The sequence below is a fragment of the Brachionichthys hirsutus genome, chromosome 4, assembly GCF_040956055.1.
Source record: "Brachionichthys hirsutus isolate HB-005 chromosome 4, CSIRO-AGI_Bhir_v1, whole genome shotgun sequence".
Taxonomy (NCBI): Eukaryota; Metazoa; Chordata; class Actinopteri; order Lophiiformes; family Brachionichthyidae; genus Brachionichthys; species Brachionichthys hirsutus.
The window spans coordinates 6385402-6410186 of record NC_090900.1 but is presented as its reverse complement, the minus strand read 5'-3'; the positions used below and the strand labels follow the sequence as shown (position 1 = coordinate 6410186).

Below are 24785 nucleotides of genomic sequence, written 5' to 3'. Positions count from 1 at the left end.
ATTTTCAGTCTCGGAGGTCTGAACTCTCCTTGGGACAAGTAGTAGAGTGTTTCACTATTTGTTTAATTATATTATTGCTTTAATAATTCAACTATTCAACTTCATGAGCTCCTATTAAGAATCTATAATCAGAAAAGGAACCCAATCCACCGACCCGGATGGTTGTGGTGGTGATGACAGGGATAAGCCTCAGATGCAGTCACAGCCAATCCGTGACCTGCAACAACAGGTCCTCAGCAAAATAGAATACAGGTGTGAGCATAGTGACAATGCAAACAGATAAATAATGACCCTCACAGTTTCCTTTCAAATGCATGCTGTGTTTCAGAATGCATGAAAAGGGCACCTGCTTCAGTACAGTGGGTGTGACCCCACAGAGAGAACATAGCTCAACACAGAACTGTTGGAGAGTACTTACCTGACTAATATACAGTCTATACTAAATGTGGGACCAATTCTCATTCAAGTGTGTTTAACAGTAGGAATACCGAGGATGCAACAAGGCAGGGGGGGGTCTGTTATACAGCTCATTACACTAATCCCAGAGAGCAGAAGATAAGGTGAGGATGTAGGCTGACAGATGGCCTCATTAAGAACCTGTTGATGCTCCCAGGTTTTATCTGCAGTGTGGTCTGTTAGGATCACCACGGAAAGCAAGTGACAGCAAATCAGAGAGGTCTAATGTGACGGAAATCGACCAAGATGCTGGGAACTTATAAGCAACCTACTTTGTAATTATGAAGACTGTGAAGATTTTTTATTATTATTTTTTATCTGTGTGAGCTATGAGCGGATTTATAAATCAGATGGATCTAATGGACAATCTTCTGGAGGACTGGACAGAATCGTTGGACATATTTGGTCCATTTTGGATGGATCTAAGTATTTCAAGAGCAGTTGACAGCTGGTCTGTTTGTTTGTGGCTTGTAGAAGAGCTCTTTCTGGATCTATTGAGTCAGGTGGACTTCCTACTGGAACACCAAGCTGTATGCTTCAGTGTGCTGGGCCCTACGTATGCTGATGACCCATATCTGTGGGTCTTTCTCAAGAACTGAAAAGGATTAAAGTGTATTTTTGTGTTATTTTGTGTCATTCTGTGTTTAAACAATGTTAGACAATGAGGTGAATTCAGAGGTCTCTGTTATTATCATGCATTTTACCATTAACAGTCGTTTTTAAAAAAAATGCAATTTGCAAAACTATTACAAAAATGGGCCTGTCTTTTGCTTTAATATGTATTTGTAGTTTTAAATGTATTTTGTTTTCTCCAGTCAGGTTATTTTTGGACTACTACTACTGGACTCTGGGTTCTCTGCAAAATCCGTCGTCAATGAACTGAAACATGTTTATCGGGACGGAACGACACCAGTGCCTAAGTTATTGTTTTTAGTCTGGACTGCATTACCCATAACCTCTTGCTGCGCGAAAGGTTACGCACTATGCCTGCGCTCCACGTCAAAGGAACGCAATGTGACAGCAACGCAAGCAGGTCACGCTGAGGGTCTCCTTGTTGCTGTTATCGGGGTCTGCGTGGGGTCTGCGTGGGGGCTGCGTGGGGGCTGCGTGGGGGCTGCGTGGGGGCTGCGTGGGGTCTGCGTGGGGGCTGCGTGGGGGCTGCGTGGGGGGGGGGTCTGCGTGGGGGCTGCGTGGGGGCTGCGTGGGGGCTGCGTGGGGGCTGCGTGGGGGCTGCGTGGGGTCACGCTGTTTGTTGCTCTGGAGCCTGCCCGAACCGACGAGTTGGACCATCTGTCAGACACAAAAACGGTATTCGGGTTTGCGTCCCTTGTTTCACAGTGAAATATTGCGATTTATCGGGAGTAAAGGAATTTCAACAACTCGAAGTAGAAAGTCTTTAATACTTGTCCGAGTTGTTTCAGCTTTGTCAAAGTTTAAATTTTCTGTTGTTCCGTAATTTGATTCATGTTTGTTGAATTAACTCCCTTTTCCTCCATATTTGGCCACACCGTAAACGCACCACTGTGTTCATTGCGATAGTTAACGATGCCGCGTGAAAACATAAAAGATGCGTTTTGTTTCCTATTCAGATAAGCTGATAGAATTCCCAGCTGAACTAAGAGGCGTTTTCAACACGTCAAACAAACAAATAGTAAACAGTGTGTCTACCGGGAGCATTAATTACAGCAGTAATCCTCCTCCTCATGGACTGGTTCAACCAGGACAGCATCATTTGTGCCCCCCCCCCCCCCCCCCCCCCCCCCCCCGAGGGCACAGGTGACCTATTGCTTGGCTATACCTGTCTGACAGCCTATACCAACTCCACGATGTGGATGGCATAGAGTTCTTGTTGCCCGGAGGCATTGTGTATTTACAGATGTCATTAAATGTAAACAATAATAATGAATTTTATAGGGGTGTGTTAGTTTAACATGGGGATGATTCTTTGAATTTATTAAGATAAAGACTGCAAGTATTCCTCCAAACATCATGTTTTCAGATAAAGAATCAGAAGTTTTATTGCCAAGTACATCTAACATTAATTTGACATGGTATTCTGGCATAAAAGTCATCGATCTAAGCATGGATATAAAATCTAATCAAAAGTGGATATATATTCAGTATACAGAACAATTTTATGCAAACAGTTATTTAAAAATAATGTGCTGTTGTATGAGACTGTGCAAAGACTCGCGTCAAAATAGGTCTGTATTATGTGCATTGTAGGACCCTCCCTACAATCAGCCAGACAGCCACTTTCAAAATGGAGGAAAGGTTTTCTTAAAATGTGGCTTGTGCCTTTTTAAATCCATTGAGAGTGTTTATCTTTTGTGCCTCCTCCAGTCCAGCATCATGACGTCTTGCCATCTGCCTCTCCATTAATCACTATGAGCGCTGCCGCGCTGGCTGCCGTGGTCGTGGCTGTTTTCTTCTTGGCCTTCTACTTGCTGTGGCGCTACGGAGATTTGCACCAGCAGCAGCGGATGGTCCTGCTGGGAACGCTGCTGTCCTGGTACCTCTGCTTCCTCATTGTCTTCATCCTGCCACTTGATGTCAGCACGGTATGAGGCTCAAGAACAGGATCGGCTGGATATGTCTCTGTATCTGAATGTGCATGAGCAGCGTTCTTTTTTAAAATTAACTTGGTTTCGCTTTGATTATAAACTTTTTTTAATTTTTTTAATTTTAGACTATCTACAAGCAGTGTGTTCATGACAGTGCAAACCCCCCTACTCCAGGGAATCAAGCCAGAGACAATCGGGCAGATGACACCCTCTCTGTTTATCCAACCATCAGGTCAATAAAACTTTCTTTCATTTATTGACACGCAGACGCCAGTTTGTTCGTGTCAAAGCAATATGTTCCCTTTGGTAGTGCTCCAAGGCCACCCAGCATGATGCACAATATATCTTCTCAAAAATATCCTGGGCAGTACAGTGTGCTGTGTACCATATATTGGTGTATTTGTACTGTATACTCAAACGATGTGCGTTCTTATAGAATACCAAAGGCTTGCAAGGAACCATGGAGTTATATCCCAGATGGCATTCTACCAGTTTTCTGGAGAGTTGTGTACTGGACTTCTCAGTTTCTTACCTGGTAAGATCCAACCACACACGCACACACGCACACACGCACGCACACACACACACAGCCATGCCATGCCATGCCATTGGCCACTTGCTTTACTAATCATGTTTCCTCGTTGGTGTGCACAGGCTGCTGTTACCTTTCATGCAGTCTTATGCTAAGTCAGGAGCTTTCTCCAGAGTCGGAAAGATTAAAACCGCTCTCATTGAAAATGCTCTTTATTATGGCACCTACCTCTTTGTCTTCATCGCTCTCCTCATCTATGTGGTGGCTCACCTGCAGTGGAAATTCACTTGGTGAGTCAACTCAATTCAGAAAGATTTAGATGATTAAAGGGCCTAAATACTGCTAAATTGATAAGAATTGATAAGATTTGCTGACTGATGTTGCATTTCTGGTTTGTCTGTCTTTGTGAACCTTATGCAGGACAGAGCTCCAGACTATTGGAATTACAGCCGCTAACACCTGGGGCCTCTTTCTTCTGGTGCTGTTGCTAGGCTACGGCCTGGTAGAAATCCCACGTTTTTATTGGCGCTCATCTTCTCATGATTACCTGCTGGCCAAGAGCTACTTCAAGGTTGCAAAGATGTCTGCTGAAAAGGTGGCAGTCAAGGAGGACCTAGCAAATGTTATGGAGGTGGGAGTTATGAACCGTTGACCTTTTAAGTTGTCAACCTTTGTGTTACTTTGTGTAAAAGTGTAACTGACACAAGGCAGACCACACCCCCCCCCCCCCCATTAATCTTTTTCTCTTTAAGGCATGCTCAATAATGTTTTCCTTTCGTTGTCTAATTCGGTGTAGATTGAATTATCATAAGGAATGACCCTGGAAGCCCCTTGTTGACCATATAGAACACACAGACGTAGTTTATGTAAAAATAAAGACAATATTTCCAATTGTCAGGACGTGCAAAGTGTCCACAGGTCCGTTGGAGACAACTTCTCTCTGAGGAAGTGCATGGACACCATTTTGACAAAGGTGAGAGGAACATTTTGAGCTAATTCAAAAGTACTCAGTTTGAACCTCTGTTTATATTTGAGCGCTATTTATTTTCAGTGTCCAACCGAGTACAGAGAAGCGATGGGGACTAATGCGGAAGGATCTGGTGGTGAAAACGGTGTCCTTCCCACTGAGAGAGGCCTGGCAAATCTTCATAAAAAAGTAATTATTAATTTTGACATTTTAGTAGGATTGTAAAGGAACACTTGCCACCATGTAATCTACAAATGCGTGTGTGCTTCAGGTCATCTCGGCAGGTCAGAGACGTGGCCAGACACGGGTTCAATGGTCCATTTTGGTCGACGAGGCCTTTCGTCTAGAAGACGTAGCTAAAAGCCAGAGCAGCTCTGTGCGTCTCGTCATCCGCAGCTTCCCCTCAGCAAAGCCCCATGGCTGGTTCCGTGGGTTAATTTACACTCCTACCGTGGGTGAGTTCTCTCAGAACCACAGCCTCACATTTACAGGGGGGGGTGGGGGTGGAGGGGGGTGGAAGTGCATTTACCAAGCTATTTCACTTGAGTGCAGAATTATGGAGCATTTGATTGGGGATTTCCATTGAGACGTAATTTATTCCTCTACATTTTACAGAGTTGCTTCCAATTTTCCTGGAATTTCTGTCTTTTATTTAATTCCACTCATTCTTGCTAGTCAACTTCTGATGAGTATGAGTGACAATATAGTTTGCTATGTAAAGGCTGTTGGCATGCTCCAGTAGAAGGGTACATTCTAGTCTGTTGGTTTTCTATTAAGAAAGAAGAAAATGCATCTTATGCCGCTCATTTTGTCAGACGATAAGGGTCTCTGTGTAAATGGCTTAATGTGCCCCTAATTTGCGATTAGTGGGAAACATAGTTTAACTTAAAAAAAACTCTTTGGGGTACACACTAAACTTTGGAATTGCAAAGAGTGTGTAGTTCTCTGTATCAAAATTGAAAATATACCGTAGTCCATAACTGTCAGAGAAGTGACGTATTGATCATAATCTTATGTTTTCGCTAGTTATGAATCGGCAGCATGTACCGGTATACTTTAAGGTCTTGTGTGTGTGTGTGTGTGTCTCAGAGTGGTACTGGGAGTGTGTGTTCAGGCAGGCTTTCTACAGGCTGTTGGCGGCCCTCCTGTGTCTCCTCTCAGCAGCTGTGGTCTGGTCCGAGTGCACCTTCTTCAGCACCAAACCCATCCTTTCGCTCTTCGCTATATTTGTTGACACGGCTGAAAAACAACACGACTACGTTTACATCGAGGTTCTCACACATCCGATGCGGCCCGTGGAAACGCTCCCCATTGAAGCTTCATGCGATTCCTCCTCTTTCTGCTCTCTCGCCAACAGATGGTGTGCTTCGTCAGCATCCTCTTCGTGTGCGTCTGCGTCTACTCCACGGTGTTCAAGATTCGCATTTTCAACTATTATTACCTGGTACCGCATCACCAGACGGATTCTTACAGCCTGCTTTTCAGTGGAATGTATGTTTTTAATGAAGGAGACTGAATTTCTCTTTGCATGAATGGAGGGTTTTGCAGCTCTGCTATAGAATCGGACGCACTTTGAGCCAGTTTAGCCAGGTTTTCTCGCATTTCTCACGTTGTTCCATCTCTTTGCGTTTTCTTCTCAGGTTGTTTTGTCGTCTCACTCCTCCTCTGTGCCTCAACTTTCTGGGCCTAATTCACTTGGACTCCACAATCTCACACCAGGACAGAATACAGACGTCCTACACCTCCGTGGGTCCCATTCAAATATGCACATTATTACTTTACAGACGGGCATTATGAGATTATCACAGCTGAGACAATAGGAAAATCTGTGAAATGACTTGCATGTCCAAACTAAACCCGGTGTCCCACTTTCTCTCCCTCTGTCAGATCATGGGTTCTATGAGTGTGCTGTCTTTTATATCCGATGGTTTCTACATCTATTATCCCATGCTGGTGTTGTTGCTGTGCTTTTCTACATTTTTCAGGTAAGATAATAACCAAGAAAAACTCGTTTATTTATTCATTTTATCCAGCTTTTTAATGAATTACAGCCAAACTGTTTGACAAAGTGATAAAAAAAATTTTTTATTTATTTTTCGACAAGAAACAAACACAATTTTAACAAACAACACTAAGCACACACATGCAACACAAAAATCTAGACGATTAAACATAACGTATTTCATATAAATACATGCACATACATTATCATTCTATTCTGTTTTTCAGGTTTTCATCATTTTATTGTTCTCTTTTTGTTACCTATTCTATTGTGTGTGTGTGTGCGCGTGTCTTTGTTGAAGCCTGGGCTCTCGCTGTTTGAACCTCCTTGGATTCCATCAGTTCACCATTAACAATAATATGACCACTGATCTTGTGGATGAAGGCAGGGAACTTGTCAGAAGAGGTAGTTTCTCCACCTCTTCAGTTTGCATTCCGTTCTCTCAGCAACTTTTGTATGAAAATGATTCACATCATTGCAGATTTAATTGCTTATTTCTTCCTCTCTTGTCTTGATAACCTTTATTGATATTTGTTAAATAAACTAGGTTCCATTACTGGCATAGTTTTTCATACACCACAGTGCAAATTCCTTTGCTTTATATCTGAAAGTAGAAATGAAAAAAATTATGTTTGTTTGTTTTTTGCAGAAAGAAGAAAGAGACAAAAAGCTGAGAATGGAGAAAATCGAAAATGGGTTGGGATGTTTTATCAAATCATCCATCAATCTCTTATATTTATCTAAGAATCCTAAAAAAATCATCTGTGCAGAACTGGTTTGTGTGAAATACGTATGTTGAGGTACTTTGATGCATTTCTTTTGTTTTCTGTCTCAGGCATTTCGGGAGCGGTATGGAGTTCAGGGCGCTAATGAATGGCCCAGAGCTGGTTACACTGAGTTACAGGGTGGCAAGAGCAGCCCCACTGAGCAGACAAAGAGGAGTGGTAAAAAATCCCCAAACTTCACCTTTTGTTCTGAAACTGCAAAGAATTTGCGTGACAAAGAGGGCGTAGATGGATGTCTTGAATTTTAGTTCATTTGATGAGCATTTTTCTGAGTGATAAGAGGTTTGCTCTTAGATTTCTGCATAAACTAAACATCTGCCGCTCATGCACAGCACATGTATAGTGTTCATTTGGGTCAGGGTTTATTGGCTGTCTCAGCCACCTGATTCCAAAGAAACAATATTTTTGAGTCCAGCGTTATCGGGAAGAGCTGCTTGATTTTGCATTACCGGTATATGTGATGTATATTTCTCTCTGTCTTTCTCAGCTTTCCCATTCCCTAGAAGGGACGGGGAGTTGGAGGAAAGTAACTTGCTCCAAGACGATTCAAGTGATGATAATTCACCTAACAGAAGGTAATTTTCTGTCAAATTAATTGAATTAAAAAAAAACTGAGAACCATCTTATCTCAAACATGTTTCCTTCATAATTTTCTCTCTCTCTCTGTGATACTGTAGATCTAAGGGAGGACAGTACCAGTCTCTGTCAGGCATTTTTGAAGATGTTTAGTTCAGGGAACACATTGAGGAAAAGCAAACCTCTGTACATCCTGGAAAGGATTCAAATGCCTATCTTCTTGAGGGAAACATACTTTTGTAAAAAGGAAACAGAAACTCTCAGGGTAAGGTTTTCATGCTGTATCAACTGATTATTTTTTCCTCACCAATAGCTTAATTGTGAAGGGATGCTATTTGTCTAAAACTTTAAACTGTGTACTGCCAGAAATGTATCCATCGAGAATGTATTATTGATATTACTCTGTTCAGTCATCATGTTTCATCATCAAAGGACTGTGGATAATCTCTCATGATACATTTCATACTGTCTGGACATTTTGCTATTGTGGTTGGTATTCTTTTAACTTAATAATAATTTAATAAACAGATCACCTTGTCTGGAAAAAAATATTTAATGTGTCAAAGGGGATGATTAGGATGGTGGAACTTATTTAGCTGAATCTCCCCTTCAGACTCAGAACGCAGGGTCTGGAGGCAATATTTATTTGTTTGTAATGACTCGACCTTTATTTATACCGTAGTGTAATGTACATAGTATTTTCTGTGAGGGTGTGTTTTATAATTGTGTAACTCACAATGATGCTTTAAACATTTATCACTTTCACCGTTTTGTATAATCTTCAATTGATTATGAATTACACTCAAAGGGTTAAAATATGCACTATGGCGTTGTTTGCTTCCAGACTTGTTTGGACAATTTGTGTCATGATGAAAACAATTTATATATTATAATATTTTTCCTTTATTAATATTAATTATCTTAATCACTAATTTGTTTGGGTGCCAGCGGTCTTGTATTATTTTGATACGGCAGCGATTCCTGGGTCGAACCTGCTTCTGGGGTTCAGCAGGTGATGCCGATTCTGCGTCTTTACATGGGATCGACAAGGGAGCGGGCGTTCTCATCTTCTGGCTGCATTACGCTGACATAAACACACGGACATATTGTCCGTGATGTGCCATTTTTACAGATATAATTTGCTCCCCAGTCTGAATGCCTTTCTGGGAGTACGGGCTCGCTAGTCTGACAATAATTTTGTATTAGTACTTTCTCGAATACTTATTTAGTCAGACTCAAGACTATACTTACATAAATGGTGGTCATTTATGTGGCCAAACCTCTTGCATTGAGAATGATCACAAAGTCTGCCTAACGTATGTGTGTGCAACAGAATGTTAAACAGGTTTTCTTAAATTAACCCCCAAAAATGTGTGTTGTATTGTTACATCCCAAATGTGAAGCCTTACAGTTGAACAACACGCAACTTTTCTCTTGATTTCTAATGACATTAAAAAATCTAATAACTTGTTACTTGTTTTTCTTTGTGTCCATGAATGCTGTTTTGGGCTGTGTAATAGCTGGAGTTGTTTCTCTTAGGCCTGTTATCCCAGGGATAGGACACTTGTGGACCCGGGGTCTCCATGACCTCTTATGCTACCGTCCTGCCCTGGTGATGACTGTTTTATCCATTCTTTAAGAAAAAAAGAGTCTGTATTTCAGTTTGTGTTTGTTTACGATCTGGTGCTGTACAGCGGTCATGAAATATTAATATGGCGACTCCTCCCTACTGTCTCCTTGCATCATGCTGTATAATAATGCGTATGATATAGAATATTACAAACAACACCAAGTTAAAAGTTAACGAAAATTAAGATGTTACTCAATCTCGCATTTTATTTTATTTATACCTGTGCTGCCTTTACGGGCAATCGGAAACTATAGATTCTCTGGACCATATTTTTGATAGGTCAAACAACCAAGTGTGATGTGTTATAAATCGATATGGACTGAAATAAGAGTATTCGTTTATATTTGGAAAACAAACACGTAGATTTCTCAACAAATATGTGTTATATGTGTTCGAGTTATTTCACATTTGGAATTATTGGACGCTGTAAATATTTCCTGCAGCAAGTAGAGGCAGCACCGACCGTCCGCCTCTCTCCACGTACGGCTGTGCCGGTAATGCGCTATTAGTTACCGACTACCGAGGAATCACGGCGACACCGAGTCACGGAGCCCCACCGTGTTCCGTGGGTCGAACATTTATCCCCCTGCTTTGTGACTCTCGGGTAAGTTGGTGCTATCGCTAGTATCGATAGCTAGTTAGCCTGCGGTTAGCTTGCGTCAGAGTGACTGGTTGGTCTCGCGTTCACGCGATAAATCACGTTTAGTTCATTATCATATTTAGGATGGCATTTGTTTTGTTATATTTGTACAAGACGCGCACAATGTTATCAGATAACGTGAGCGACAGGGGTAATCTGTCGGAAGACTTCCAGCCAAAGCTCCACCTGGCCCGATGACATGATTAGCATTTCGGGTTATCTGTTTAGTGGTGCCCTTGGGGGGGCTGTGGGGTGGCGGTTCCCTGGAGAGAACCTGCTTCTCTTAGGGGTGCGCTGCGCAGCTTGGTAAGCAGACCCCGACATTTGCTCATTTAAGCGCAATTCTTTGTCATTAGCAGCCGAGGGCGACTCCCCGTCGGCTGGAGAGTCACTGCTAACAACATTAGCTTTAGCGTCTCTGTTTATTTGTCTGCACGAAGAATCTCAGCGGAATGTCCGCAGTGTGGATCGCCACGTTATGATCCTGGGGGGGCTTTATGGGGAACCACCTTCATGCTGCTGAGTAAATATCAAATATCGGTGTGCATAAGCAGTCTGCAACATTTTCTGTGCATCTTTCCTCAGACATTTTCTGTTCTACATTTGGCTTGAGATTGGTCTTCCATCGGTGCAAACAAGAGTTTAAGTAGAACATGTAAATGGGAGGCTCATAAAGTAGAATGAATTGAAAGTTTGCTGCCGGGGTCACTTTGTTTACAGCCATGGGCGGGCTGGGGAACGGGCGACGTGGAGGGAGGTCACCCCCTCTGATGATAGGAGCTCTGATTGCCTGCATTCTACTTCTGGGCTTCAACTATTGGGTGTCCAGTTCCCGCAACCTGGAGCTACAGGTAGGCGCATGAAGCGTGTGTGGATTTGTGTTTTCTGTGATGCTCTTACTGTAGCCAATGCAAGTGTCACTGTTCCCAAAGAAAGGCTGCTTTGTATTCTGCAAACACAATTCTGCAATGACAGTTCTTATCTTATTTAATTTTTCCAGGATTCACTTTATTCAACATTTCAGTGGGTTTTGGTTTACGTCCAGGACCTTGCTTTTTTTTTGCGTTGCAGTACAGGAATACATCATCCTCATTATACGTGGGGGTAAATGTCATTGACCTAAAACTAAGTCACCTGAATTAATCTTGACCCTCTCTGTGATTGTGTTTTAGACTAAGCTCTACGAGTTGGAAGGCCAGGTGCGACGGGGGGCAGCAGAGCGAGGAGTAGCAGAGATAAAGAAGAATGAGTTCCAGGAGGAGATCCAGAGACAGAAACTGCAGATGACCCGTTTGGAGAGTCTGTACAAGAGACAGCTAGATGGAGCCCAGAACCTCTGTAGCCAAGAGAAGGTGAACACCAACATCTAATGCTAAATAAGCTTCGGGGGTACCGAGTCCTATTGGTGCAGTGTGAAAGCGCCCTAATGAAACTAGAGCCAGAAAGGCTTTTGGGGGCAGATACATTTGTATTATTTTTTACTTCCTCACTGGTTTACGTTTGGCTTTATGAAAAACTGACTGTGAACATCGAGCGTTGCTTTGTTTGCGCTTCTAGGGAACAATGCAGAAGAACGTTTCATCCAGTTCCAAAACCATAGAGGAACTCAAAGGTAACTAACCACAATATGTTAAGATCTTTTTTTTTTTTTAAGTACAGTACATTGTGTTCAGACAAATTTGTACAGAAAATAATATTTCATTCATTATGTGGCTCTTCATATTCACTGTAGGTCAGCTAAATCAGTTAAACGATGACGTGGGGAGGCTTCAGAAGGAGCTGCAAGGTTGCCAAGGCAACATCAAAACCCTTAATGACAAACTCACTTTTGACATGTAAGAAAAAGAGAGGAGTATGCTCCAAATACACATAGTGTACATGAGCTGCCGCTGCTCAAGTCCAGCAAACGTGTGTGTGTGTGTGTGTGTGTGTGTGTCTGTGTAGGACCCATTGTAACTCCCAGGTCCTGACCCAGAAGAAGTTGTGTGATGAGCGAGTAGCTGCTGCTAAATTGGAAGCTCAGAAGAACGCTGAGAAGCCGGAGGCCTCCTCGCATGTAAGAAGGCTTTCCAGTGTGACAGAGGGCAGAGGGTTAATAAAACCCGATCTTATATTGAACAGTATTGGCTTTATGAAGAGAGATCTTTTCATTGGTACTCTTTTTTTTCATCCTTGGTACATACCTTTACATTTATTCAGAGTACAGCAGTACTCTTGAGGATAGTGGTGTTTCAACCTTTCTTCCTTACGCCCGCAGTTTCATTTCCTTTTCTTGTAGTCTGTCTGCATGCAAGTGCAGAAACGGAACTGACGTTGCAACTGCTGACGTAGAAAAACCATAAACAGACTACCTGCATTCATTGCCCACCCAGCTGTTTTTCAGATGACGTATAAAGTAATGCAGTTTTCTCCTCGTTAGGAAAATACTATAGAAGGAGCAATAAAAGAGGGTGAGAATGTCGGGACTGTGACTAGCGCCGTTAAGACGTCGACTGATGTCATTCTCACACCAGGCCTCTCTCAGCCTGAAGAGGAGGGACAACCTGAACTACTGACCAATGACATTACTGTGGAAAAAGGTAAAAAGACGGATTATGGGCTTAATATACAAAAACACCCAAAGGCCCATAATATTTATGAATATACTTGTGTATTCATGTCTGTACATGTCATTATGTGCACAAATGATAACTTTTGTCCTCCCTCCCATTGCTGTGTGTTTTCTTTGGGGGGGGTTCTATTTCTCAGGTCCCAATGCCCCTGTGGACCTGCCTCCGGTGAAGAAACCTTCTAAAAAGGAACCCCCCCCTGTTACCTCTGTTGTTGCTCTCAAGCAGGATATTTTGCAACTGTCAGAGGACGCTGTTGCCAAAAAGGAGGGTGAGGCAGATGTCAGTAAACGTTTGGAGAATAATTTGACTGAGGATGAAGGGATGGAACTGATGGATACTCATGAAGAGGGCGCCCAGATGGAAGGTAAAGAATTGACATTTTTGTGCCGCATTTGTACTCAATTCAAGACATGAGTACTTATCGTGTCACAGCTGCTTTTCTACTTTTCCTTCCTGTGCATCAAAGAAGCAAAAACTGCAACGGGACAATTAATATGACATGGTGCAACAACTAGTATAAGGGAATAGAGTGGCACAGTAGAACAAAAGAACTCTAGGACTGTTTCATCTTCATCAGTGAGGCATGCAAAGCTTAAAAATATTCTACCACCACGTCCCCCTGACGTCCAACAAACACACTGAAACACAAACACAGTCATCTGCGTTGATTGGGAAAAAAATAAATAAAAAATGATTGGGGCAGCATATCAAGATGATTTGTTTATTCTCACTGAAGAGATTGTGACCCCCCCCCCCCCTCGGTCTCCGGAATTAGATCCTGCAGTCGACGGTATGCTGACTGGCCAGGCAAAGGCCGATGAACATCAGAAACTTCAGGAGCCAGATGAATATGAGGGAGATGAGCGAGTAGTAGGAGGAGGAGATCTAGTGAAACAAGAGCAGAAGAAACAGCCTGAAAATACAGGTATGTACCTGTATAGCTCAAAGCTGGACATGTGTGTGTGTGTGTGTGTGTGTGTGTGTGTATTGGGAGAAACCTTGGGCGACGGAGTACATTTTTAATCTCCACTTTTGAGTTCATTAAAATAGAGTTGACCATTTCATGGCCAGAGATAATGTTTGAATGAGGGATAGTTGTTCATCAAAGCACTGTGCTAAAACGTGATTGCCGTGTCTTTCGCGTGAACAACCAACCGCATTTATGTTTCCTGATAGATTTGGAACAAGAGCTGGCCAACTACAACGGCGACGACGAGAATGAAGGCGAGTTTGAAGCTGACAAACAAGCTGAGCTTGCTGAAATCTAAGGTACACGGTGAACACGACGCGCTCCTCATTCCCATTTATTTGCTTTCTTGCTACGCCTCTTGTTAATTTTCTACAACTCTTACGACCTGTGTCATTTAAAAAAAGACAAGGTGATAATATCATCACTCTACAACTGCCTGTAAGACAACGTATCGGGACTCACTTACACATGCACACAGTGGGGGAAGCGTCAGAGGAAAGCTGAGCATGGAAGCAGTTAGACATTGTCTGTTTGTAGCTCTTTACCTTTTCAATTAGCTGTAATATAGGCCAGCAACGATCATTTGATAGAAAATATAAACACAAAATTGCCTGTTCTTAGCAGATTGTTGAATTTGTCTTGCAGGACTGGAATTGGAAAATGCCACTTTCACTGTCGCCTCGGAAGCAAGGCCTGCCGTGCACGCCTGCACGTCGGGTCAATGCAGCCCACCCAAAAGTGTTAATACAAAACCAGAAGGTTCAATAAGGTCGACCAGTTCATTTATTAAGCTTTTCTGAGTTCAAGATATTTACAAGTTCCCATCCAGTACACAATGTTCTGAAGCGAACACGAGAAAAATGACTGAAAAATGCAATTATCTGGGAAGTGTGTGCTGTAATGTAATTCACTATGCCCCCCCCCCCCCCGCGAGGTGCTTTCAGGGTCATGCCTGCACTCGCGTTCATTATTAGTGTTTGATTTAGTAATTTCAAATCACCCACCCTCTCTGCTTTTCAATGTACCATGAAATCAGTTTTTATGATGTAATAATTAGGTGTCCTATTATGTTCGCTGTGTAATGACTTTAATTTGAAGGCAGTAACAAGTGGTGATAATGGCCAGAACCCTATTCGGTTATGGGCTGTGAAATATGACCGAGGCAGGAGTCATCCATCAGAGGCCTCTGCAGCGCAGCACATTAAGCTGCTGCCGTCTCGTCTAAACATTTGTCGTGAACTCGTGACTGTGCAAAGCTTTCCACAAAGTAAATGCGAAGAGATTCTAGTGTCGTCCAGATTTATGTTTGGTCCTGTGCCATTTTAATGTGAAACCCATTCAATTGAAGTGAATGAAAATAAAAGAAAGAGAGCTTATTTTGAGTCTCATGGAGATGGAGATGGAATAATAATTTAAATTATCTTAATGTGCATGCAGTCAAATTTATCCTGTGGATTGTATACTTTTTAATTTTAAACACGTGAAACGATACAGCTAGACATTATTGATGTGGGATTAGTATATGAAAAAAACTAACTATAAGAAGGGAATATTTGCAGATCAACAGTCTTTTTTTTTTTCTTTTTTTTTAAAGAATGTCTTGGTCATTTTTTTGTCCTAGATTTTTGAGGTCGGTTGCTCAAGCTGCTGTAAGAATATGAAGGACGTGTCTTTGAAGAAGGAGCGGCGTGTTTGACTTCAGGGCACCTCAAAACCAACAGATGTGAACTATTCTGTAGCTGTGCTAAAATGTAGTTCAGTTTAAAGCTGTGCTAACATGTAGTTCCGTTTAAAGCTGTGCTAACATGTAGTTCCGTTTAAAGCTGTGTGAAAGTGGAAATTGTGGAGGTTAGCATAAACAAAAAATATTTCTTTCCTAATTTTTTTTTTATGGTGATTTTGATTAAAAACCGACAGTAACTCTATTTTTTGTTTGTATTTTTTACATTTGATCATTGAATGATTGTCTATTTATTTGATCTCAAACATCTTCAGCCCTTTTGTCTTAAGATGAGGCTGAAGATAATTTTCTGAATTTGACTGACTCCAGGTCTTTTGTGTTCCTTAAGTCTCCACTTAAGGTGTAAAAGTTAAAAGTCCACTTAAGGAACACAAAAGACCTGGATTTTGTGTTTAAAAAAAAAAAAGGTTGAGCCAGAGTTCAAAACTTGGTTTGGAAGATGCATTTACAGAACAGACCATGTGAAGCATTGTTCATGTTCTGTGGGCTCTAAAGGTCCCATTGATGTAATTATATACATACTGTTATTATCATAGTTTTAAAAAAGTCATGCTTTTTTGATTTTGTAAGATGTTTTGATCAACATGTTAAGTGCAAAAATCCTTTTTTTTTTTTCCTTTTGAGATTTCAAAATTTAAATGTATTTTATCTAAGTAGCGACAATTTTACAATTTTTTATTTTATATCCTGCATATGATTTAATGTTTTTCATGGATTAGGAATGCTGATTTCAGATTAATTGTTTATCGGGTAGGGGAAATATTCTTGAGATTCTAAATAATTTTATTTAATAATTTAATTGTCAAAGTTGCTGTAACTGTTTTTGTTAACTTTACACCACAAAGCTTGTCAGCCTATTGTAAAGTCACTTTTTTTTTTTGAAGGTTCGATAATTATGGATAAATATTAATGAATGTTTTCTTGGTGATGTCATGTTTGTATTTTATTCTGAACTGCTGATCGTGGACTTTATTGATCATAGATAAATAAATAAAATACTTTTTATTACCACTGATGTCATGATTTCATCTTGAATTTACTCTTTAACCAGCATTGTTTAATGGTATATCCCTCCAAATAAATATGAGCACAATAAATGGGAAATGAAATCTAATGGTTGACATAAAACCATCCAAGAGCAAACATTTAGTTTTTAATTGCAAACCATTAGTACAGATGATTATTGTCTCCTGTTAAAATGATGGCGTTATAGCTTTGATGTTCCTGTGACGAGTCTCTTCTGGAGCTGCACCAGTTTGGATTCCCATCCTGTTCTACACCTCTGTGCCAAATGCTCCCTCGGCCCATTGTGCATTGCAACCTTTTCTTTTTCTGTGAGCTGTTATTCCCGACTCTTCCACAACCACCTGTTTCTGCTGCTTTCCAGTCACCACTATATTCGACTGGTTAGCTAGCAGCTACATGGTAAGGAATTTTTGTTTTCCTCCTGTAAAACCATTTATTCCATTCATAAGACACGACCTTACAGAGGTTATTTGTCTATTGTGATTTGAATGCGAAATATCCGTCTAGTTTTACTGCTTTCACATTCCGGTAGTACTCAAAGGACAAAGCGTACTGCCTTTTTGTAAATGCGATAGAATCAGAATGCCATTTACTTTTGATAACGTACTAACCTGTCTGTTGTAATTTAACTCCTATCCGTATCTAGAAGATAATTTATAGATTTTGGAGTATCCTGAACCTATTGTCTAAAAACTTGAAATTCCTTTCCATCAAACAATTAAATAACAGCATACCCCCAATCAAAACAGGCTTTATTGTATTCTTGAGATGTGCAACTAGCTTCTCAGACCGCTGGTGTTGGTTTCAGGAAGCAGTTCAGACGGGTCGCTGGCATGGAAAGTCTCTGTGCTGTGCCGCTGCTTGCCAAGAGTCAAGTTAAAATGCATCTCTGAACAGGTGGTGCAAAGTATGACGAAGCCCGATAGCCTTTTCATTCACTCAACAACATGAACACATGCGAAGGTTTCTTAGGTGTGAATGACGTACACCAGTATCCTGAAGACTGTTCTGCAGGCAACTCATCAAATCTTGCATTGGCCCGTTGATTGCAGAATGCAGATGGGATAGCGTCACTCCTTTGGAGCCAGCTGTGCGCTTCCTGATGTGGTTTCTGGTGTCGCATCTCTCAGTCAGGTGAAAGGAACGTTTTTGCACAACTTTACAGCTGGGTGTGTCACACATATTGTTCAGGCGTGGACTGGATCGGGCCGCTGTCCCCCCTGTTCAGATGACGGTCGTCTTTATGGCTGATGGTCTTCCCGATGAAGCTAACAAACACTTGCAGAGCAGACTCAGATAATCTTGACCACAGGAAAGTATTTGTGTGCTGAGAAGTCGAATTCCGGAAGGACCTGGGGATGCAGAGATCAAATATTTTACTCCAGTGAAGTTTTAGAAATATGGAGGCTGCTTAAAAAGATAAATGAACCAACTTTTAGTTAGGCCGATCCCAAAAAGTGTCAACCAAACACCGCTGCATACACACGACCCACTTTTAATGCTTCACCTCAGGATTTTAATTGTTTCCTTTAATACTGCAGTTTAACACAACTTGTCTGCATTCAGAGAACCAAAGAGCAACGCAGGGAACGCACATATGGTTTTACCTTGGTCTCCTTCTTGTGCCCTCCAGCCAAGAGCTTCATGACTACAATGTTGGGCTTGGCCACCTTCAGGATACGGTTCACCTGTTGCCAAACAATAACTGGTTATGGATTATGGAAAAGACTACACAGTACAAAACGAACCATTTAATTTGCAATCAAACAACAGACAAAAACAACCACTGGTTTGACATGGTAATATTTCCTGACCTCAGGGTCTGGGCTAGGTACATTTTCTAGGATAAGCTTGGCTTGCTGGAAGTGTTTGCTGGCAGCCATATAAAGGTCAGCAGAGCCCGGTGGAGGATTGTACTTCTTCAGGTCAGACATCTCCTATGGGGAGTAGGAAAACTGTCGTGTTCACAATGAAAAGGTAAACCGTGGCGGGGGAATACGATGAGGACGGACACGATGTGAGCCCGTTGAGGTACCTTAAACTGGATGTAGTGCACAGGTGGAGGCGTGACCACACTGTTGAATGGAGCGAAGCGATGCTCGTAGCGAACCTGCTCACTATCCAACTCGAACTGGGGCTTACGCACCTTCCCGTCCATGTCCAAAGCGACCATTGTCTGAGGATAGAAACGGAGAGAGGGCACTACTATAGTGTGTGTGTGTGTGTGTGTGTGTGTGTGTGTGTGTGCAATAGTAGACGAGAGGAGCTAAATATTCATTTAGCTGCCCTGTCCTACCTTGTACATCCCAGCACACATGTTCTGGTATGCTTGACTCATGGTCGTCTCCTTGCTAAGGGGCCGCGCTGGAGAGGAAATCAAGCATGAAATAAAACATCTATCAAAGGTTACACACCTGCATTTTCAAGGTCAGTGAGAATCAGACCTCAGCCAGACCTACCTTTTTTCTTCTTCTTAGTCTTTTTGCTGCTGCGCCCTTTTAGCTGCTCCTCCAGAATCCGTTCTTCTGTCATCTGAGAGGAGTCGGCCCGGCTCAGAGTGGACATCAGCCATGCGTACAGGAACTCTGACAGGTACCTACAGTCGAAAAAAACAAACATTCATTCGCAGATGAAACAGAGTGAATTGCGTGTGCTATAAACTTGTTGCCGCCAGCTTCAAGCTGAGCTGAAGTGTCCTCTCACCAGTAAATGTAGTAGTACTCATGCATGCTGTACAGCTCCAGTTCAAATCCACTCAGCAGGTACTGGATCATGATCCTCAGGTTGTGGTAGAGGATCCATGTGCCGAGGCAGGCCAGATGCTGCCGTTGAGGCTCAAGCTTCATTAGCAAACCGTGCAGAGCTGCATCCACCTTCTCTGCCTGCAGAACGGAAAAGGGCTTCGTTCATCAGGGAAGTCGTGCAGCACAAACAGGAGAATCTGCAGAGGACGCTCGGGCGCACCTCGTCCTGCAGCGTGGCAAACTCTTCAAGAATGTGACCCAGTTTGTCTCTTTGTCGAGCTCGGTTGTGTCCGTGGATCTGGATCAGACTGCAGAATGGCTGTGGGGGGAACGCACGCATAAACACGCATCACCAGCTACCCACGTTTCAGGCTTACAGTTAAGTGAGAAGAAAACAACATAGCACACGCTTTCATCCCATAACAGGAGAAGTTAAAATCCACATTATGGTTCCATCTCAATGGACACCAGCTCCAAACTACGTCTTCTGAGGCCGCCTCATTACATTGTAGATTTATGCTATATCTGAAAGAGCAAATACAAATTTAAAGCATGCAAAAATATTTTTTTCGTTTCTTAACCAGTTAAGTAGTCAATTGAGAATTAATTCTCTTTTTCAATAACGACCTGAACTTAAGTTGCACGTTTTTGGTGGTGGGAGGAAGCTGGAGAACCCGGAGAGAACCCACGCAGACACGGGGAGAACATGCAAACTCCTCACAGAAAAGCCACCAGTTGGATTTGAACCGGCAACCTTCTTGCTGTGAGGCGACGGTGCTAACCACTGTGCTGCCAAATGTGTCAGAACTACAGTCAGGGAGGTAGAGCGAAGTCGAGAGGCACTGTAACATACCCGAGAGCAGTGCGTTACGAACGAGTCAATGTAGTCCTTGGCCTGATGGTTATTGAACAGACAACACCTGGACAGACAGGCAGACGCACAATGAAAAAGAATGCCTTCCATCAAATGAAATGTCCCATTTATTATTCATGTAGAGGGTTTAATCAATAAACCAATGACAAACCTACTTGTAGGAGAGGACAGGTGGGCTCACAAAGTATCTGAGAGCATCTTTAATCATGTCCTGCATCAGGTGGGTCCCAAACACTTTCTTATTATCGATCAGGAATGTTGTCTTCATAAAAAAAAAACAACAACAACACTGTTTTGTTCTTATTTACTGAATTTTTGCAAGTGTTACATTTTTAAAAGGTAGAATTACCTGTAACATGTATATAAATGTATTTAAATGGAATGTTTTTGGAATCATTAGGGGAAAAAAGCAGCGACTACCAGTAATCAGCAAGGAAGCAACAGTCATTAACCCACCTGAAGAAGAGATCTAGAGAGCACACAGGGAGACTGCTCACTGAACTCACAGAAGAAGTCCTGGTGGAACCACAAACACAAGATTCACGCGCCTTCATCACTAACGGTGCCACAGACATGAAGAAATAAATAATAACAATGACATATTGAACAGTATTGTTCAGAATATGAAGGGAACTGTGCGGTTACCAGTATTCCATGCAGGTTGGTGGTGTTGATCACGTCACAGACGGTCTTGATGCGTTCTATGAGCTTGCCAAAATAAGCCACCATGTCTTCCCTCTTAATGATCTTGGCATAGCGAGGAAACGTAGGTGGCAGCAGTCTTTGGTTCACCAGGGGCTCGAAGCCCATCATGATGGGGTGGTCTGCAACATGAGCAGGAGAAACCTTTATAACCGGGTGGGCTTTGGAACATATCAGTAATTATCCAGAAAAGCTTCTGGAAGATGTTGTTGTTCGTCGTCAAACCTGTACGAATGGAAAACAAGAATGCGTATTATGTCGACGTGATCTCTGTGCTACCTCCTTTAGTGGTATCGTTCTGCGATCGGATGCCGTACTCAATACTGGAATGAATGGCTGATAAGAGATCCGCCGCCTGTGCCACGAGCTTTTGGGCCTCCCCCACTGAGCTGGTCTGTAGAAAAGATGGAACATGCAGCGAAACAAAGAAGGAAAAGATTTAACAGACAAACGGCTGTCACTGCACTTTATACTACAATGCAGTACTCTCAATTGCTTGGTATAGGAATACTTTATACTAACTTGGACATTGTCTGACAGTGTTTATATGTAAGTTACCTCTTTCTTGGTAAAGGTGATCAATGCAGTCAGAAGAAGGCGTGTGAACTTGATTCTATTGAAGAGTGCCAAACACTGCTGGTGCTAGAAAAGAACACGCTCACATGTACATGAAATACAATTACAATTGTACTCGTACATTTGACTACGACACAAGAAAATACAAAAGGATGATTTTATGGACTTCTGTTTTTTTTAGGTTTGACCACCAAGACAAAGTTTCTTCTGAGACTGACATTTTCATTATATAATGAGCTAAAATCCATTTTAGGCTTGGTATGTTTCACTATTATTATTACTGTCATGAAAAAGCTGAACATCCCAGAATAGAATCTCAGAAGGTCATATGATTCCCATGGGTTGCTATAGATAGATGGGAAAACACATTAGAACATTCTAATGCCGTCCCAAAATAAGATGTTTAGAGAGAAAACCTCACATGCTGAGAACAGCCAAGCAGACGTACCTCCAGCTCAACGTCTGGGTTCCGCTGCTCGCCCTGTCGACTGCGAGTGCTCTGAGGCAGAAGGAGAAGAAGCGGGGTAATAGTCCGTGTTCATAGCAACCGTGTTTCTACGATGTTTCAAAGACTGGGGCATAAACAAGCAAATATAAATATACCTTCACTTTCCTCTGCAACTCATCTTCCACATCTTTCAGCATGCCTGAAGCAATGAACAAATGACCAAAATGACTTCAGCTGTCTTTGCACCTTTCAGATTAAACCAAGAGTATTAATATGCAATGTCTTCAGTAGGCCACATAAACATCACGTTCTAGACATAATGAACGATTACAATGCAATACTTGTACCTGTCACTCGAAGGTCTGTGACATTACTGGCCATTTTAAAGCCATAGGTCATGGCCTGGAAATCCTCCTACAGACAAATATGAGGTAGGTCATCATTAAGAGATGTAATATGACGCTTACATGGCCAATTTCAATCTTTAAAAATAAATATTTTCAGCAGGCTGAGGAGAATCATATCATCTTAAATGTTAATGTGTTATCCAGTACAAGTTTTAGTTTCCCCTCTCCAGGTTTGAAACAGTGCAGTATATCATGAAACAAACGCACCACGCTCCAACAGACAGAATGTGGAAAGCTTACCTCTTCAAATACGGCAGCCTTGTTGACTTTCTCTCGGGCAATGTCACACACTTTCAGAATGCCCAGGGTAAAGGCTTTGAGGGCCGGCTCCTCAATCAGGTCAGGGTTGTGAACGTACAGGCAGGTGAAGACAGTTTGTGCCAGGGAGTGGCCCTCTAGCCATGTGATCTAGGGACACACACAAACACGCACACATTACTGGATTTACTGCAGACATGCTGCTCTGACATAGAAGCATCTCTGTTATTATTGTGACCTCTGCCATGGAGGTTCTGTTTTTGATGGCGTTTGTCTGTTTGTTCATTAAAAGGGATCTTGAGGCAGAAAAAAAAAATGTGTAAGCCTGAACCAACGTCTACGGATTTAATATTTCCTGAAAACGTAAGTGTCATTCAGGTAAATGTAAACCTTTAAAATCACAATATCCAGAGACAGGATGCCGTTTATTGGACAGTGAAACTCACCAAACAGCAGAAACATGTGTCTATGATCCCGATGAGTTCAGGAAGACTAAGATCTTTCACCTTAATGACACCTTCCTACAACAAACACAAGAAAGTCATGCAAATCATACAGAACAAGGTAGAATTTTAAATATCGGTATTTATTTATAGTAAAACTTCAACCACACGAAGCAATCAGTGGTATAAATTTAAAGAAATAAAGACAACTATTTAGACAGAGGAAAGAGGCACCGTACCTCAATGGCTTGTTCAAAGTTGAGCACTTTCCTGTTGACTTGGTTTCCAATCATTCCCGCATCCATTTTAGGATCCATCATCTCTATGGCTGACATTGCTTCAAAAAGCCCAAACCTGCCACAGCAGCAGAAGGTTTTGTGTCATTTTTTTGGGTCCATTTTAAAAAGGTGCTTGAACTTGGTTGACTGATAACAAGATACCAAGATGCAGATATCAGTATTAACATTGAACATGTTAATGCCAAACAATTTCAAAGACTGTTGAAATCTGTGATCGTCAGTTTGTGTCAGCAGCAGCTGAAATACAAAACAACACAACAATGCCAAACTATTGGGACGCCCCTCTTTATCCACACATTCGGGTGTTTATGCAGACTTCCATGCTTTACTAAAATTCCAAACATTTAAAAACGAATGGGCAATTCTGAAGCATGGCTACGACATAGAATAGTAATTAGTAATAATAAGTCACTTCATGGAATTTCTATACGTACTGTTATCAACTCCATATTAATGTTCGTGACTGTAGAATGGAATGTAGGTGAAAGGGCAAAGAATCCCAATATTCCTGTCCACAAAGTGTATGTTTAATGTAACGTGAGCACACAGGCACACAGGCCATATTTAAGTGTGAGTTTGCAAAAGCTTTTCGTCCTACTCACAGTTTGTCGTGAAGCAACTCTCCAAGGTTCAAATCTGCATGAATATAGGATGAGGAAGTGGAAAAGAAGACCATGTCAGTCCATTTGATCACGGCTCACATGTGACCCACAGACACACTCGCCGCTACCTTTGCATGCACTTTTGAAATCATGTGTAACGTCAACCCAGTTGCCGTAGTTCTTCATCTTTTCAGGGATACCCAGGCCCCAGCCTGCATCATCATCTTCAACCGCTGACTTCATCACCATAGCGAAGGCTAAAGAGAAACAAATAAAACCAAAGGCAAAGCATTCAAGCTATTACAAAGTAAAATATCAGCCAGATTTAAAAACATTAAAAGGTAAGAACTGCATTTAGTGACGTGTATTCTATAACATACCGACAGCAGTTATACCTGATCATATACAGGCAAAGTAATAAAATGACATTATAAGCAAGATGGATTCATTCTCGTTGACAGAAAGAGAACCTGAGCAACAGTTAAATAAACAAATACACAAGCGTAACCCAAAACTAAATACAATAAGAGTAGTTAAGTTTAGGTCAAATACAATTCACCATTACCAACGTCGAAGCAGTAGCTCTATAATTTGCTAGCTAATGTTATGTACGGCAGCTGTTTCCTGTATACACAGCTTAAATACCACCCAATAAACAGGTTATTTTAATTCCACAAGGAAAAAAACACCAAAGTGCTGTCATAAAACCGGAACATTTCTTTCTAAATTAGCACATACCTTAGAATTTAACACTAACCATGGAGCTAATATGCGGCTTCCACCCCCAAGTATGGAAAGAGACTGGCGCATAAATTTGACGTCATGTTCCAATGTACATTTGGGAAATGTAGTCCTTTAAATTGCCTATTGCCTTTCAAAACACATATTGCTGTCATATTTGAAAGGTATTGATGATTTACTCAGTCAGAAC

General features: G+C 41.7%; 3 protein-coding genes across 4 annotated transcripts; 2 read left to right on the top strand and 1 right to left on the bottom strand.

Annotated features, from left to right (window-relative positions):
* Positions 1–1698: 1698 nt before the first annotated feature.
* Positions 1699–9352, top strand: LOC137918191 (G-protein coupled receptor-associated protein LMBRD2B-like). Its single transcript, XM_068760946.1, has 18 exons — positions 1699–1764; positions 2800–3017; positions 3146–3252; positions 3457–3555; positions 3675–3842; positions 3973–4183; positions 4451–4525; positions 4604–4708; positions 4791–4974; positions 5609–5790; positions 5877–6010; positions 6160–6265; positions 6407–6504; positions 6823–6926; positions 7171–7217; positions 7357–7465; positions 7794–7881; positions 7984–9352. The coding sequence occupies exons 2-18, from the start codon at positions 2844–2846 to the stop codon at positions 8033–8035; spliced, it is 2043 nt and encodes a 680-aa protein (XP_068617047.1). The 5' UTR covers positions 1699–1764; positions 2800–2843; the 3' UTR covers positions 8036–9352.
* Positions 9353–10043: 691 nt separating this feature from the next.
* Positions 10044–16483, top strand: golm1 (golgi membrane protein 1). Its single transcript, XM_068738338.1, has 11 exons — positions 10044–10116; positions 10873–11003; positions 11325–11504; positions 11710–11764; positions 11885–11987; positions 12097–12208; positions 12572–12731; positions 12901–13128; positions 13540–13689; positions 13941–14033; positions 14380–16483. Exons 2-10 carry the CDS (start codon positions 10875–10877, stop codon positions 14030–14032), a joined length of 1209 nt encoding a protein of 402 aa, XP_068594439.1. The 5' UTR covers positions 10044–10116; positions 10873–10874; the 3' UTR covers position 14033; positions 14380–16483.
* Positions 16484–16637: 154 nt separating this feature from the next.
* Positions 16638–24634, bottom strand: naa35 (N-alpha-acetyltransferase 35, NatC auxiliary subunit). Of its 2 annotated transcripts, XM_068760972.1 has the most exons (23): positions 24593–24634; positions 23983–24111; positions 23855–23888; positions 23193–23307; positions 22957–23031; positions 22493–22660; positions 22193–22259; positions 22001–22044; positions 21846–21896; positions 21380–21463; positions 21101–21215; positions 20765–20943; positions 20576–20635; positions 20275–20381; positions 20099–20165; positions 19466–19564; positions 19205–19383; positions 18961–19097; positions 18798–18865; positions 18537–18677; positions 18316–18438; positions 18109–18189; positions 16638–17853 (listed from the first exon to the last, which is right to left on the bottom strand). In XM_068760972.1, the coding sequence occupies exons 2-23, from the start codon at positions 24101–24103 to the stop codon at positions 17794–17796; spliced, it is 2175 nt and encodes a 724-aa protein (XP_068617073.1). In that variant the 5' UTR covers positions 24104–24111; positions 24593–24634; the 3' UTR covers positions 16638–17793. The 2 variants fall into 2 exon arrangements, with proteins under 2 accessions (XP_068617073.1, XP_068617074.1); XM_068760973.1 differs by lacking the exons at positions 16638–17853; positions 18109–18189 and having other exon boundaries at positions 18394–18456.
* Between the last annotated feature and the right edge of the window lie 151 nt (positions 24635–24785).